General features: G+C 37.7%; 2 protein-coding genes across 2 annotated transcripts in view; one reads left to right on the top strand and one right to left on the bottom strand.

Moving 5' to 3' along the window:
- The window catches only part of GLDC (glycine dehydrogenase (decarboxylating)), a 36,645-nt gene extending 32,248 nt beyond the window's left edge, over nt 1–4,397 (top strand). The window contains exons 20-23 of the mRNA XM_009890664.1: nt 813–908; nt 2,074–2,246; nt 2,952–3,032; nt 4,009–4,397. Of these exons, the coding sequence (XP_009888966.1) occupies nt 813–908; nt 2,074–2,246; nt 2,952–3,032; nt 4,009–4,152 (494 nt within the window). The 3' untranslated portion in view covers nt 4,153–4,397. The remainder of the gene's footprint in view (nt 1–812; nt 909–2,073; nt 2,247–2,951; nt 3,033–4,008) is intronic.
- A 3,193-nt stretch (nt 4,398–7,590) lies between these two features.
- Nucleotides 7,591–16,746, bottom strand: part of UHRF2 (ubiquitin-like with PHD and ring finger domains 2, E3 ubiquitin protein ligase) — a 76,581-nt gene continuing 67,425 nt past the window's right edge. Inside the window, exons 10-16 of the mRNA XM_009890668.1 lie at nt 16,127–16,233; nt 13,964–14,126; nt 13,299–13,436; nt 12,382–12,505; nt 11,800–11,960; nt 9,737–9,835; nt 7,591–8,169 (exon numbers count right to left, since the gene is read on the bottom strand). Coding sequence (XP_009888970.1) covers nt 8,023–8,169; nt 9,737–9,835; nt 11,800–11,960; nt 12,382–12,505; nt 13,299–13,436; nt 13,964–14,126; nt 16,127–16,233 — 939 coding nt within the window. The 3' untranslated portion in view covers nt 7,591–8,022. The remainder of the gene's footprint in view (nt 8,170–9,736; nt 9,836–11,799; nt 11,961–12,381; nt 12,506–13,298; nt 13,437–13,963; nt 14,127–16,126; nt 16,234–16,746) is intronic.

The following is a 16,746-nucleotide window of genomic DNA, read 5'->3' as shown; positions in this document are numbered from 1 at the left end:
CTCAGTGAGACAGGGGAGAATCCCCTTGGCAATGCAAAATATTTTAGCTACATTCTAATTCCTTGCTACAGCTCCCCAGTCTTGCAGGAGGACAGGAGCAATGTGTAAGACGTGAGAATTATCTGTTCCAGTAGCATAACTATCAGAGAATGCTGTTTTGCTTGTTTAAGTTGAATGGCACCGAAGAACGTTTGAGTACAATATGTGTGCTCTTCAAAATATATGTTTTAAATTTAACAGACTGCACCTTGGCTAGACCTGTAGGTTGGGCTTTAAAAGAATATATTATTTCCTCACAGAAATGAATGGAAGTTGCAAATTTTGAAGGATTCAGCAATGAAACAAAACAAGGTTCTCCAAGATCATTGTTATAAATTTAGATAACTTACATCGTTGGCCTCTCTATAACACCAGATTTGAGCTTTTCTGTGGCATAACATGAAACTGATTATCTTGTACATGGCTAATTCAAGATAGCCTAAGACCAATATGCTGTTGGGCCACCGACAAATCCAGTTATTTTTCAGAGTACTTGTAAATTACAGGAGCTACTTTGACCACCCTTTCCTAGTTCTGATCTTGGAAATAAGGCCTGTTCTTAATATGACATGGGACTCAAGAGGGCCAGTCTTCAAATACTGAGTCGTATCTCTCTTACCTGATGATTTCTCAGGTTTGAGATTTTGCCCAAGTGGGTATTTTTTAATTTGCCTTTTTGCCATGCTTGCCACAAAACCAATCAGAGTAGGCTTCTTGGCAGATTGCATTGTTCTCCTAGTAAGTAAGCATAGTGTACGCTTTTTCTTTTACAGGTTATGTAGCCCATGAATTCATTTTGGATACAAGACCTTTCAAAAAAACAGCGAACATTGAAGCTGTAGATCTTGCTAAGAGACTTCAGGATTATGGTAAGTAAAACATCTGTTTTTTTAAAAATAACAGTGTGAGAATGTCCTAAATCTCTCCTAAAGGGAGCCAGAAACGTTCTAGTCCTGTGTTTATGGATGGTGAATCTGTCATGATCATTTCAAGTCTCCTCATGTTCATTAAGGGCTTAGAGAGATATTTACATCAATTGAGTTGTAGGAGCTACTTACAAGTCTGCTGCTGTCTCCCCAGTTTTGTAAACTGCCCTTTCAAATTTGTGATTACATGACTCTCAACCATCGGAGCAAGTGGGCTGGAGCCATGAGCTTAATAAGATTCCAATAAAATAAAACACAAGAAAAAGAAAGAAATACTTTTGAAGTAGGATAATAGGATTGAAACGCTTCCATCCTGATACAGTTTAGGCACTTTTGTGCACGTGCTCTGAAGAATCTGATCATGGCTACTCTTTGGCCACCACACAAGATGACCCATTGAACTGCCTGAACTGCAACTGTGCTTCTAAAGAATATACATAAAAGCTTTTAATACCATAACCAGTAACACCTCATCAGTGAAGTAATCCAAAGCCCAGTTGTGATACCAAAAAAACTCCACCGTTCCTGCTCTTTGTAAGTGGGTTGCTATGGCCTTAAATAGCACACATCACTTTTAAATAGACTTTTCAGTAGGTGTGGAGGTGAGTTACATGGATAAGTTTAGTAAAGTTCCATCCTCTGCAGGCAAAAGAGAAGTTGTAATTAGTGGTAGTGCAGGAAGGGAATCACAAGAGACCACGGTGATTTTACCGTGTTCACCAGTGCAGAAATCTATACCCATCTCACCTTGCCGTTCAGCTTGTCCTAAGAAGGTAAAGTGACAAAACACTTCTATTGAAGTGAGCAGCAGAACAGAAATAACCCAGGAAAGAAGCAATATCCTTCAGGCTGAAAAGTAACAAAGCAAAAGGAGCAGGTTTTAAGAGCATTTCATAAAATCAGTGTGTAACTCTATTGTAAATAAAACAATGGCATCACCCTTCAGTGTCAAAAAACAACGTACCGTCTTCTACAGTACACTGCCAACACTACCAGTGAGTGGAGTCCTGTACAGATTATAGAAAGGGCTGAATTTGCAAATCTATTGCTAGCTAATGCATATATTCACTCATAACCAACTGTCACTGACTGATTTCTTCTTCATCAGGTTTTCATGCTCCCACCATGTCCTGGCCGGTGGCGGGGACGCTTATGATTGAACCAACAGAGTCTGAAGACAAGGCAGAACTGGACAGATTTTGTGATGCAATGATCAATATTCGGCAGGAAATTGCTGAAATAGAGGAGGGCAGGATGGACCCTCAAATTAACCCACTAAAGGTAAGATGGCAGGTAGAGCAAGTTACCAGCATCAGTTTAACCCCTGAGACTTACTTGAGACTACACGAGCCTGCTTCCTGGTCTTTCAGTACTCTCAAAAATAATTGTGCGCAACAGTGAACACTTGAACTTCTTGAAATTTGACTTTTTTAGAAACCTTAAACTTTTTCAAAATTGGAATTTTGACTTTTTCAAGTCAGAAGTCTGGCCTTTGCTGACAGAGCAGAAAAAGTTATTCATGCAAGCACATGATCTGTAATTTTTGAGGCCATCTCAAAGTAATGACGGAGAGATGTTTATTTATCTGGTTTAAGAAGGGAAGTGGAATGACGTTAAAACTAACAGTAAAATAAAGATTGAATTAATTCTTTTAGCAACTGCCACACAGAATTGCTATAGCCTCAAGTTCTGCTCAACTCATGTAATGCTGTACTGACTTTTTAAATACTGAGGGAATTTAGTGAAAAGCTGGAAGCATATTCAAACCCTGGGTAGTATCTTCAGGCAAACTGAAAAAAAATCCAGATACTGACTTGCTTCCTCTTTTAAATCTGCTTTTTTTCCCCCCAGATAAACAGTATTCTCAAGAGACTCTGTAGACAGTAATTATTTATATGTAGTAATGTGAACTTGAAGAAGGGTTCACTCTGATATGTTCAACTGAATTCTGGAATTTCATTTCCTAAACTGGTCTTGTGCTTGTAGATGTCACCACATACTCTGAACTGTGTCACTGCTTCCAAATGGGACCGTCCTTATTCCAGAGAAGTGGCAGCATTCCCACTGGTGAGTAAATAATGGGATCCTAGTGGTGTGGTAATACATAAATGTGCTTTTTGCTCTGTGGTTTTCTGGACAGTTGGGAGATGAAGTAATCTGGTGAGAATAAAGACTTCAGAGCCATTTTTGCTGTTGCTCGATTTTTATGTGTGTGAGCTCTACAATAGTTCCATTACTTTTAGTTTTCAAGACAAGGAAAAAAGATCTTTAAAAAAAAAGGCTCTACACATGCAGTGCAAACTTGGATTTCTAAATCTCAGCACTTCGATATTGGATATTCCTATTGGAAGCAGCCCGTTCAGTTCTGACATGCTGCACCGGGGGCTCCCTAAACAGAGTCCCACGTCCTGATGTTCAAAGCTCTACTCCAAAAAACTTGGATGAGGGTTTGACAAGACGCATGGTCAGCACGGGGCAAGCTGCACCACTGTGAGCCGGCTACGAATAAAGGTCAAACTGGAGCTGGATACATCAGACTTCTTCAGAGCACTACATAAAATTGTTTCCACAATCTTAACAGCTAAATGTATGTGTAACTAACTTTTCTCACCTAAAACTGAATTGCATCTATTTTATTGCTACGTACTGTTTCAAAGAGGAAGAATTTAACTGCACCTGTGAAGTTTGCCACGTTGTTTTATATGTTGTATTATAAACATATTTAACAGCACAGGTCTTGGTAGTCTCCTCCACTTTTCCTTGGTTCCTATCTGTAAGCCAGTTTTTCATAGGGTCATAGTTTTCTTTTATCCCATTACAACTGCTTCTTTGCAAGCATTTGTTAGAGGACTTTTTTGAAATTCTAACTATTCTTTTGACTGTTAACTCTATTATACATGCTTGTTACCTTTCAGCAACTGCAAATAGAGTTGAAATATGACTTTTCCAGCATTTCTCATTCTTAAAATCCTAATGTCTGCTGCAATTACGTAGATTTGCTTGGTACAAAAATTAAAGTAGTTGTTTTGTCTTCTGTACTTAGCCATTTGTGAAGCCTGAAAGCAAGTTTTGGCCCACAATTGCTCGCATTGACGACATATATGGAGACCAACATCTGGTTTGTACCTGCCCACCAATGGAAGCCTACGAATCTCCCTTTTCTGAACAGAAGAGAGCATCTTCGTAAGACTGCTTCCCACTGCCTGGATTTCCTCGTCCATCAGGGTGGCCTTTCCCTCCCAGAGCTGATAGGGGATTTATATACTGTGTATATTTTGGATAATCACGATGTTTGTTAATTGAATCACTGCTCAGTTAAAATGTAAATACAATCAATATGTTAGATGCAAACAAAATGTGATTGTTCCACAGCAGTTTATGTTGAAGTTGCCTTGATTCAGCATTTTCTCTGTTTTATGCTAAAGTGTTAACAATTTTAACAATTTTAACAATTAACACGCAATTTGCAAAGTGGCGTGGAAGATACGGTTAAAAAAAGTAGAAAAGATGCAGATGCATAAGGCAATAATAATATTAACTGCAGGAGTAATTGTTTATATTTTGTAAAAAAAGATGAAGTAGATTGTTCAATTTACTTCACGTATTACCACATTGCTAGTGTTAATATTTCATACCGTTTTTTTTACCTTCTAATGTTACTACTCTAATAAAATTGGTCAGAATTTTAAATGTTGTCATGTTCTGGATTTTAACTTTTCAGCTGGGTTTATCCAACAGAGCAGTATTAAATGATGAAGCTTAAGTTCTGATTTGTCAGAATTGCCAAAGCAGTAACAGCTTCTACACAAAGCAAAATACTGGTGGAGATTAACATTGAAATAAATCTCTGAGTTTTTTAATGAGCTAGAATGATCAGTTTTACTGAGCTTACAAACTTAATTTTTTTCTGTATCACGTTAATTTTTCCTTGTAGCTCCATCTAATCCTCTCCTCTTATTCCAGAGAAGGCATCAAACACCTTTTCCAGCAGACTGTGAACTGCTTAGTACGAGTTAGATCTTGTCTAACAAAGTATTCTGCTTCCAGTTCCTCAAATCTGGATACTGGCTTTGGTTTATACAGAGCTGCTTCACAGCTTTAGCTCTGGCCCTCCAAGAATACTGACAGCACCCTGAGACCAGAGCCCTCCTGCCACACACAATGCCACAGTCAATTACCAAGTAAGCCACAACACTGACCTTAAACAGGAGCCTTTTCTGATCCGTTCCCAGTCAAATGTATATAAAACTGATCACCTCACCAGTTACACAGGCTGTATGTGTTACGTGCGCATTTGAAAGGGTCAGTGCAGATTGATTTGCATTCGATGCAAGCAAGTGGGCCCCCCCTGTGGAGACAAACCCATTCTGCCACACAAAGCAGGGTTTTGGTGGATGAGGAAGGAGATAACGGGGGTAACGCTCAGACTGGGGAAAGGACTGCACAGTTTTGAACCTTACAACCAGCAACTACTGGACCTCGCCTTGAAGGTCTATACCCACGCTCGTGCCTGGGAGCGTTCCCTGAAGTGACACAAATGAGGCTAGCATTCACAGCACTGTCTCAAGTACTGTACTTTTGTGTCCTTTATAGTAAAAGTTTCGGGACTGCAGCTTTTTCATTACCTACCTTATGACTTCAATGGGGGCTTTAATTACACAAAGCGACTGCAGATGACAGGAATGAATTTCATTAAAGGGTATTTTAGGCCAGATATCAGCGTTGATGTGAAAAGCTGCATCTAGGTCCTAAAGTGTCTATATACATAGTGAAGAAAATTAGAATTTTATACTCTAGAATTTACTATTGAAAAGGGTGTCTTTCAGTTGCTACTGATACAGAACTAAGGGTGTAAAAAATTGTGAAAAAACTACAAACTTTTAATGTGAGGAAAGGACAGTCTTTCTGTGTTGCCAGTCAAACTCCACAAAGTCTTGTCAAGCTACAGTACTGTTTCTTAACGACAGTTTCATGTTGCTTGATTGTGTCTGTCACTGAAAAGATACACTAAAAAATTGTTTTACCTATTTTTGTGTTATGCAGAGAACTTCCCATTGTTGACCTCAAACTGACAAATTTATCTTGTCAATTAATTGGTAAAAGCTATCAAACAGAAAAACACATTAAAAGATATAAAATATTTCACAGCATTCGAATATCAAGTAAAAAGCCACAAGTCTTATGTGCAGTAAGCACAGATGCAAAGATTGTTACAAAGATAAGATTACATGTTTTCGCCATAAAATACTGAGGTTCTATGTTGTAAAACATAGAATTTCAACAGGATATAAGAATCTGCCTACAGCCCCTTTAAACTACACTTAACGCTAATACCAATTCACCTATGGAACAAAGGTTGAACCCTCATTCTAGTAAGCACAGAAAAAGCTGAGGAGTTAAATCTTTCAAAACTGTTCAGCAATGGCTTTTTTTTTTTCTTTGATATATGACTAGAGAGATAAAACCAGAATTATGTATTTTGCATACAACTGAAATCCTATGTAGAATGGGGGAGAGAGGGAGAGTGGGGAGAGAGAAGTTATTTATTTCAGATGAAGTGAATAAGCCATTAAGCAAACTTTCAGCCACAAAAACCAGCACTGCCATACGCATCTCCACAATGACTGGTCCATTACTACACCAGGGTTTGGGCAAGATCATAAATTACTGAGAATGACACATGTACCTCCATATATACTTCTATATACGCGGGGCACCCAGAGCTCCCAACTGCCCTGAGGTGGCTCTGGCAGCAAGCACCCCCAACGCCAGCAGGGCAAGAAAGGCTCCCTCCAACTCCAGTACACGGATTGAGCACTAACAAGTTTCCTTCAAATGCTCAGTAGAGACCAGAGCAGCTACATGATCCCATGGGTATCAATGTCAGGTTGGGTTGGTTGTTTTTTTTTCCTTAATTAACAAAGTTTTTTTTCATTGAGAAGTGAGTTAAGGAATACAAAGCCTTGTGTTAGAAAAATAAGAAGCTCCCCTAAAGAAAGCATTTAGTAATTTGGGAAAAAACCAAACAAAATTATGATTAAAACAAGTGGATAATAGTAAAAACAAAATTAGCAATTTTTCTGAATCATAAAATATTTAATAAGGTATATTTTGGGGGGGGATATATTGTATATAAAATTTCAGATCACAATATGAAGCGATTTGAACCCTCTCCAAGCTAGCACTGCCTTCAATGCCATGTAGATGTATTGCCACTGATACAAGACCTACTAAAAGCATACAGTTTAACTAATACAGAAGTGGCTTTTTTATATGAAATATTTTTTACACAACTAGAGTGTCTTGAATACCCTCTTTAAGTGCAAAAAACACAGATCACTTTACACTAATGCAGCAACAATGCATTCATATTGTTCTCATTAGTCATTAGTAGTCAACTTGCATAAGATACAAGAAAAGCACAATGAAGCTCACAAAAATAGACTAAAAATCAGCCTGTTCTTGCAAAAAAAAAAAAAATACAGCATAATGGAAGAAAAAGACAAAAAAGGATTATGCACACCACAGAATTTGCTGTTCTTTAATCCAGCTGGCTTAAGTGCTGTTTCCGTGTTGTTGTTTTTTTTTTTTTGCTGTTTTTTGTGGGTTTTGTTTTGGTTTGGGGTTTTTTTTTTGTAAATCAAACCACATGGACCAGGCACAACTAATATTCAGGAGGCAGTGTGTAGCTAAAACTTCACTAACTTTTTGTCATCCCCACAATTTATTTTCCTCTGTCCTGAGGTAGTTAAAGAAAAACAAATCATAAATTAAGCATCAGCTAGGCCAGTAAGAGCTGAGGCTTTTCTTTTTTTCTTTTTCTTTAAAAACTATTTGTTAACTGGCCAAAACTACCCTTGATGTTAAAAGACAGCTGAGAATTAGAGTTCTCACTACACCAAAAAGATGGCTATGAGGGGAAGAGGGTTAGCTGCTTCAAAATGTGACAATATATCGAGTCCCATCAAGCTGGCTGGTCCACTGTTGAATTTCCCATGTTTATTCTCCTTTACTGTCTATAAAGTCACTGGGAGAAGTACGGAAGGATCTGAGCACATCATCGTCCTTTACTGTAACCAGGGAAGAACTGGTCCAGTAGTGTCTGCAGTATCTTGTTGGGAACCATGGTGTAGCCCTTTCCCAGGTCATAGCGGCAGGCAGGGCAGGTGAAGACTTCAGCTCGGAAGGAGCGCTGTAAACAACTCTAGGACATACAAAGACAGACAAGTAAATTGCAAGAACTTTGTTTTAGACTGACAGCGTAACCAGCAAAAACTAAGGAATCACTATAAACCAAAGATGCAATCCGCTGTACTACCAGAAAAAGGGAAGCCCTTACCAAGCCCTCTGGCACCTACCTCTCTGCCTCTATGACTAAAACGTCTTCATCACAAAGGAGCTCTGCTCTGGGCTGGGATGTGAAACACTGAGCTTGGGAGGAATTAAAACAAATCACTGCTGAGATTCCCCCTTCATTTCCACTACTGCCTTCCTGTGAATTGCAGCCACGTCTGCAGCTTCCTTCTAGCTTCCCACTTAAATTGCCACAGTTTTCCACACCTTCATTCCAAGAGGAAGGTGAGTACACCAGGCACATTGTTCATGTAACAATCTCCATCTACCTCATCGGATGAGATTCAGTTAAGCCTTAAAGACATATGTAGAATAATACAATCTCTAACACATTAGCATCTCAAACTCATAAGAAGCTGCCCTCCTTACTACGTTACCACAGGCTGCAGGGAGCCCAACTACGTGAGCTAAATGTCAAAAAGTTGTCAGCGCAGATCTGTGCCCAAACAGCAATAGCAGCTTACTGTCAAACTATTCCTTACAACTTTAACTGGATGTTATTTTGTCTTCACAAATATTTACTGACATCTTCAAATTTTGTGCTTTATGAGTTTGTTGCCGTTCAGCTTTCTCTTCTCAATGGTTTTCCAGTTTCCTTAACTCTAAATATTAAACCTTCATAAATACTTTTTATGTTTGTTGAAAAGCCATAATCATTCTATCTGTGCAGGCCATCCACAACACCACAGTGATTTTTACTGGAGTGATACATATCTTCTTGAACAGTGAACTTGCATTATCGGGTACTGTACTAGGATGATAATAGCCTGAGTCCTTTTAGGCTTGTAGGCAGACGTACTAGGTACGGCAGGCACAGTTCAAATTCTATACACACTCATGCTACAAAAATTAAATCTAGTACAAACTGTATTCCAAACTCCTTACATTATACCCAACTGATCAAGATTTTAAGATACACGTGTTATGAGTTGACTTCTGTGGCCCTCTTACCAAACATAAACAATGCCAAGAATAACCAGATAACCATAACTTACTTCAAATAAGCCTAAACAATTTCTTGTATTTATCCTGCATCCCTTCAACAACTCTTAATAAGAGTGTTAGACAACTACAAAATCTGGATTTATTCCTTAAATATGTACAATTATGTTATTGTTACTGTACCAACATCTAGTTCCTGGACCAAACCAATTCCTTGTGTAATTCCACTGATCACAAAGGATGACAGCAATGTTAAACTTCACTCGTTACGTCTGTCAGGAGCTACACTAAACGTACTTCCACTCTTTATTGCAAAAAATTAAGGTTACGCAGCAATCACTGAATGCAAACTTGTTGCATGTTTTTGCTTACAATGTTAGGCAACAATTATTGTCTTTCTAAAACACAGATGGCTTTGGTGACTGGTGTCTCAGAGCCAAGGAAACAGCCCAGAGCAAGACCGGATTTATTCTTACTTTACAGACGTTGTGGAGGCACTCTGTTGTCACTGGCTGGTAAACCAGCTCCTGGCAGCAGACACACATAAAGGATTGTTCCAGTTTCTTCAGAAAATTCTGGTGTAAGGCAAAGGAATAAAGACGACAAACTCTATTACAATTCTCATAAATGGCACTTATTACATAAAGATGATGAACTTCCAGAAGTTCTTAAGTCTTCCATATCCATGAATGCAGCTTTCTAAAAGAAATCAGGAAGCAGGTCCGTAATGGCTTAATTTCCCTGCTCTTCCACAAATCAGAACCAACGTTTTAAAGATTATTTACTTGTTTGTATGAGTATTGTTATAAACAAAATGAAATAGACTGGAGGGCCCCTCATGCTTGATTCTTAGCATAGGTCAGAAAATTTAGCAATTGTGTTTAGTAACTGCTTCTATAAATTTGCATGTCCTTGAAAGCTCTCTGCCTGTCTGCCAAGAGAACTTCTTCTGCTAATAAAGCCGCTTCTGCACCTCCTCCTGTGCTTATGGATACTGGCTAGCTTAACGGCTCCTCTCCTCAGGCCAAATTCTCTGCAGTGTGTAGAACAACCTCCCTGGTTTTTACATATTCTCAGGGCGTCTCTGAAGAATCTCAAGATACATTTGTATCAGGTGTTTTACACACACAAGCATGCTTATCTCTGGCATGTCAGTGATCTCCAAGTATCTCAAGAATACAAGCTTGGGTATGGAAAAAAAAAGCTGATCTACAGGTAATCAAAATATGGTTCTTTGTAATAATTTTCAAAATACCAGATTTATCTTAAACCACATTTTATTTTGTTAAAAGGGAAGGTGGTAGTTTCAAGCAGAAAGATTTACATTTTCATAGTAGCAACCCAAGAGGATTCCCATTGCCTTTAGTGGCAACCAAATGGAAATCTTACCGAAATTATGGCCAGGAATCTGTAGAAAAATGACTTCTCAGTGACTCAACAGCTTTTAAATTACTGCTTTCTCCTTGTTACAAATACCTATCTCTATTGCCTGTCATCGTGCACAGTTTTAAGTGCTGAAATTCCTTCTAGTCATTACAGACATTGGACAGAAGACAGATAGCAGCAAGTAACTTTGCACTATCACTTCCTACACAAAAACAACTGCAGCAGCATTATAGCAAAAACTAATACTGTAAGTGGAAGAACAGGGAATTATAGATGCTTTTTGTGTTACAGAAGCACCCTAAATAGCCACTGGTAATTCTCACATAAACTAATTATGTCTGTCCATTTTTAGATATCCATTTTCCAACCAATGGTTTGGTTTTCAGTAAGTTGAGTTTTACCAAATTATTTTAACTTCTTAGTGCCTTGATTTCTTCTGCAAAACAGCTAAAATAACTATGAACTTGACACTGGTAAGACTAATTATCACTGAAAGATGAAATATTTCAGGATATATTCCTTTTGTGGTCTTTTTTTATACTAGTTTTTTTATACTAGTCTACGGTCTCTTCAATCTTGAGCTACTCTTGCTATTTTTTGACTTTTAGGAGGAGGAAAGTATTTTCGCTCTTACTTATGGTTCCCTCTCTACAGAGTGGGATAATCGAGGTTTGGATGAAAATATTTTCATTTCATATCTAAATTTGAAGATGACTATACTTCTATCTTCTTAAACAATGCAAGCAAGATATATTTTCTGTCACCTTTTTTTTTGCCTAAACAAAAAGGAGTGACATCTTTCTGCACCGCTGATTTCTCACATCATCACAGCAGAGAAATACATCTGTAATTTCAGAGAACACATGCTCCCTTCAAAAATGAAAAGAAAAAAATGCCACTTCTAACTTCAAAATGTTTTTTGAGCAAGAAAAGATCTCTATTACGCAGGTGTAAACCGAGCCATTAATAGCAAATTGTACAAGCAGGGATTGTTTTCTTAAAATCAACGTCTTACAAATAAAAATAATGCTAGACACAGTCTGTATTCAGCGAAAGTTCAACTAGCAAATTACGTTTTAAGAGAGATTAAAGATTTCTCCTAACAGTCTAAAGAAAAGGTAAACATTAAAAACGATGCATGCAGCAAACTTACTGGTCCTTCCTTAAGAGAAGCAAGTACTTCATCCCACAGTTTCTGGTTCATGCAGTCTTCTCTAATCAGCCACTGCTGCTCTTGGGTCAGCTGGAAAGCCTCTCCTTTCCCTCCATCTCCCATCCTCATGGCTTTGGGTGTATTCGTAGGTTCCTCTATACCTGCTTAAGATGATGACCATCAGATGCAGTAACAACAGAGCGTTAGTCTGAACTAATAAAAGGGAAAGACAAAACTGTTTCTAGAAGACTAAAACATGGATTACACTCATGAAATGCAGCAATCAAATCCCTACTCCAACTCATACTGTTCAGCACTGTTTTGGACTGCAGCACACAGTTGCACAGAAGACTGTTCATTTTTTCCTACAGAGCTTAAGAGAAAAAAACCCCGTAAGTGTGGTAAAGAACGATAAATAGGATAAGATCCCTACACTGCTACTTCATTACAGAGCACGTGCTTATCAATTTACATTAGTATTCCTAATAATTTCACACTTCCGCCAAGTTTTCATGCTACTGGCTTAATAAATGTAACATTACAGACCTTGCTGATGAATGCTAAAAAAGTAAAAACAAATACCATCATCAATTGTCCTTTTCTGGTTTCCGTTACTCTGGCTGGTTGGCTCCTGTTTCACAGTTTGCTTTTTAACCTTATCTTTCTTCTCCTTACTAGCCATGGCTTCCAAATAACCTTCTGGATACTAAAATAGAAAAGCATCGATTTAAAACAACACCCACTGGCATACAGGAATTCCCAAATACCAACAAGACTAATTTCTAAAAGACTTTAAAACCTTGTGACTACATATTGAAATAACTACAAAACAAGTTTTAAAACTCTACATGATGGAGAAAACATTTAAATTAGTATCTATTATCAAGAAAGTGTAGTCAAGTCAAAGAATCTAATCCAGACTTGACTGTATAAAAAGGAACCCAATATCCATATCTATGCCCTTACAACTATACAAATCAGTTAGGCAAAGCTGAAGATGATCGTATGCTGTGAGATATACTGTTGCCTTTCTAAGAAACAGTATGTTAATTCTTTCCATCTTTCACGGATTCTGCAATGTCCAAGTCCTCATGGGTCAGTTTACTTCTGTGCCCCAAATACACTATCTATACAAACTCCTCAGCCACGTGGACAGAAAAATACATAAAAATGCACAGTTTTTTGATTTCTCGGACAGACAGCTATAACAACAGTTGCTTGTAGAAATTCTTTCCAGCCTAAAGATCACAAAACTGGATTCAAACTCTTATTTTTCCAATCCATATATGCAAAGCAGTTCACTGCTAAGGCAGAAAGCTTCATCCACCATTCCTTCTGCTATGTCAGTATTATAGGGTTCTTTCAGTTTGCAGATAAGCTGTAGTGTGTTTTGGTATTAAAACTTGCCATAGTAAAAGAAAAAAATAGGGCTGTAATTTAACCAATTTCTTTTTTCTGGAACTGAGAATAAAAACAACTCTTCAAGTCCTGATTCGAACCTGTACACTCAGACCCAGTTTCTTTGACCGCTCCATTCCTTCTGAAGTCCACGGTGCAGGCTCAACGTCATCTCTCCTCAGAAGATAGCGCCAAACTAAAAATCCACATTTTCCAATTTCTGGCCAGTATTTCACCACCTAAAGAACAATATAAAATTACTGCCATTATTTTATCACAAGCCAAACACATGCATATAGTCATACTTTAACTGTTAGAAGAAATGAGAAGACTAAATTAAGCATTACTATTATACAGCAGCACCTCCCTCAGATGTGAAATTTTTGTATTTTATATAAATACAGTGCTCTTAAAAGGCACACACCTTTATTTCAGATGCTGAGAAGTCATTAAATGCACAAAAAGCTAGGATATAGTTGGAAGGAGTGAGGAAATAATTTGATTTCCATGGAGGAATATGACTCAGTAAGCACATGTAAAGTCGCTTACCATATTCAACTTTGTATTTCCTATTATGATCATATTCTGTTATGACTGAATAATGACATTTCAGTTCTTTGCAGAATAAGCTAAGACTAAAATGCTATCATGGAGAAAAAAGAATTATTTCTCTTAGGCAATAATGAAGAATTTGAAATGTAACACATATGAGACTTTTTAAAACAGCTGAAGAAAAATGTGTTGCACTCAGTAGAAATCAGGATACCTTGTAAATGCCATCATATCTGTTGCCTTCCTCTGGGGCATATTTGCTGATCCGTCGTCCTTTTGAACTGCGCACTACTCTGACTGGCTTACCAGCTCTCCAATTCTTAGACTCTGCTCCGTTTTTGTCATCCAGTGGGGCATCACAGTTAAGAGCCAATGCCCTAGAAAGAGATTCAAAATCTTCATAAACTAGATTTTTTCACACAAGAGATTTTTGAAAATGAATGTAATTAAGTCATATCTATTTTCCTTGTCTAATTATGCTTTATCAAGCAGCACAGAACTTTTCTATATTTTCTTTTACAACTGCAGAACTGATGGAAGCAATGAGATCCAGGCTACCTTGTATGCTAAGAGAAAAAAATACAGGAACACAAAATATTTTGTTGTCAAGGTTCCAGGTGAAAATATCAGCCAATATCGCGAAATAAAACAAACCAATCCTTTTCGATTTAATATTCTTCATTTTTTAAATAATCCCTTCCTAAATAGCACTGAGGGAATTAAAAGAAAATTATAGCAAAAGGCAAACTTTCCCTATCATTATTCCCAATTAATTGCAGATTTTAAGCCTTTTAAAGTGTGTACACAAAAGTAATGAGTATGATGAAAAACACTACAGAGAAAAAAAGATACTACCCAAAAGACCTATAAATAACTGAAATCTCTCACATAATACATAAATTCCCTCAGAGTAGGAGTTAAATAATGGTAGCTAACTCAAGGACAAACCCACCAACTACATGAAGACCCTTTTCTAGAAACCTGGAGTAAGACAGTACAAATACCTACTAGACCAAGCTGTTCTAATGAACAGTATTTCTACTACCACAGCCTGATTTGACCAAGGATTGCAAACCCTTCAGAATCAGACTCAAACCAAACCATGGATCTCAGAATGGAAGAAATTTTATGGCTTACGAACAGCTATGGTACGAGTATAAAACTCACATTGTACACAACAGTAAGAGACAGGCATATAATGCTAACTTGAAAAATGTTTCTTATCTAAAAACAAAACTTAAAAAAGGAAAGATATCTAGACAAGCAGAACCAATACTGATTCAACTACATGGAATCATAATTTTCAGTACCAAAGTGCTTGAAAACTGGTACCAAAATCAGTAACGGAGAGCAACACCCTGTTATACTCCATGTGCACTAATGTCTGCAAAGCTACAAGGCAAGCTTTTGCCAGTGGATTTCTCATTTGCTAACAGCAGAGAAATGCTGAGACTAAGGAGTCCTGCTTTTAATTCCATTTCCCAGAGCAAGTTTGCTCTATTCACTAAATATGCTCATAAACATATTGCTTAAACCTACTTCCTTTTTCCTTACCTCCTCGTTCTTGTTCACATCACGACCCCTCTCTCTCTCCCTCCCTCCCTCACCAGCCAAGTCAGGCTTTTCCTCTCTACCCCCAAAGAGTTTGAAAGAACCCCTCTCCACTCTGCTTGAGAGCAGCACATCATATCTAAAAGCAGACCAGGCAAAGGAAAGGTCTCGGTCAATCTCAGCACGCCACAGGTGCTAAGTGGTCAGTTGCATAACAGAGACTATGCTCTTAGAAAGAGAAAAGGATGGAGAACTCTTAGTTCAGGCAGTCTTTTAGAGGACAATAAAACACTTTAAGCAGATGTCTAATTCATCTTTTAGACATAGATTATCTTTTTCAAGCACCTGTTTTTGATAGAGCAACACCCTTATTCCTTGCCTTTCAGAAAACCATGATGGAAAAAAGGGCTAGCAAAATCGGGAAAATTTCTTTAAACATGGGAAAATAAACGTGCCTTCTTCCTACATAAATTTTGTAATTGACTTAACCACTGAAGAAGAAACTTAAAAAGAAACACCCAGAATTGAAAACTTCCACTCAGGAGTTTTGACAAACGTCTCATTAAATTCGGAATCCTTGGAAGGAAACTGTAGGACAATTCAGACATGACTGTCCATTGTCATAATGTCATACAGCTGTACCATTTCATAAAGGTGCAAGCATTTCTTTAAATCAACAGAACATAATGCTTGATAAAATGCCTCTTAGAAGCACCACTTTTATGAAAGCAGTGGATGAATATAACAAAATGTTAGTTTTAAATTGAAGCACTACAACCCAGCTCTTTGTTTTGGAATACGTTTTTATTTTATCTTCAAAACTTACCTATTCATGTGTGTTAATGTCTGATCAAATGAATGTTCTCCAATCCTTTTATTGCCAGAAAGATCTCTACCTCCACTCCCAGTGTAAGTGAATTCATCTCCTCGATCCTGTGCAAGAAGATTATCCTTTGTTTTAACACTCCAAAGTAAAGCAACTCAATTAAAAAAAAAAAAAAAGTGACTTCATTTGTTCTATTTACTCAGACAGAGAAAAACTATATTCCAAGGCATGGACAGACGTGTTTTGAATTTCAGCATTTTCAGTATACTTCTACACTAGTTTTGACAGCAAAGCTACTGATCTGGATGTAACACGTTCACAAGAAAATTCTTATTAAAGAAGTGCCTGCACTAAAAAAAATTGGGCTTTCACATCTTTTAAAAAGCCTGTTTTGAAAAAAAAAAAAATTCTAAGGAAGGGAACACATTCTAGCAAGTGGCTGGTTACTTGCTCCAGAGATTTCATTTAGCTTAGAATATCACGTTTGTAAAACACATAACAAATACCTTGGAGGAATCCCTTCAGCTTGTGCAAGGGGCTAAGTGCTAGTAAGTACAAACAGCTCTGCCTTACATACAAGGCAGGTGCTTTAATGCAATAATAATCCCAGCTCTTCCGCA

This window comes from Charadrius vociferus, unplaced genomic scaffold (genome assembly GCF_000708025.1).
Source record: "Charadrius vociferus isolate BGI_N301 unplaced genomic scaffold, ASM70802v2 scaffold188, whole genome shotgun sequence".
NCBI classification, from domain to species: domain Eukaryota; kingdom Metazoa; phylum Chordata; class Aves; order Charadriiformes; family Charadriidae; genus Charadrius; species Charadrius vociferus.
The sequence above is the reverse complement of the archived record's forward strand: the minus strand, read 5'-3'. Positions and strand labels throughout refer to the sequence as shown.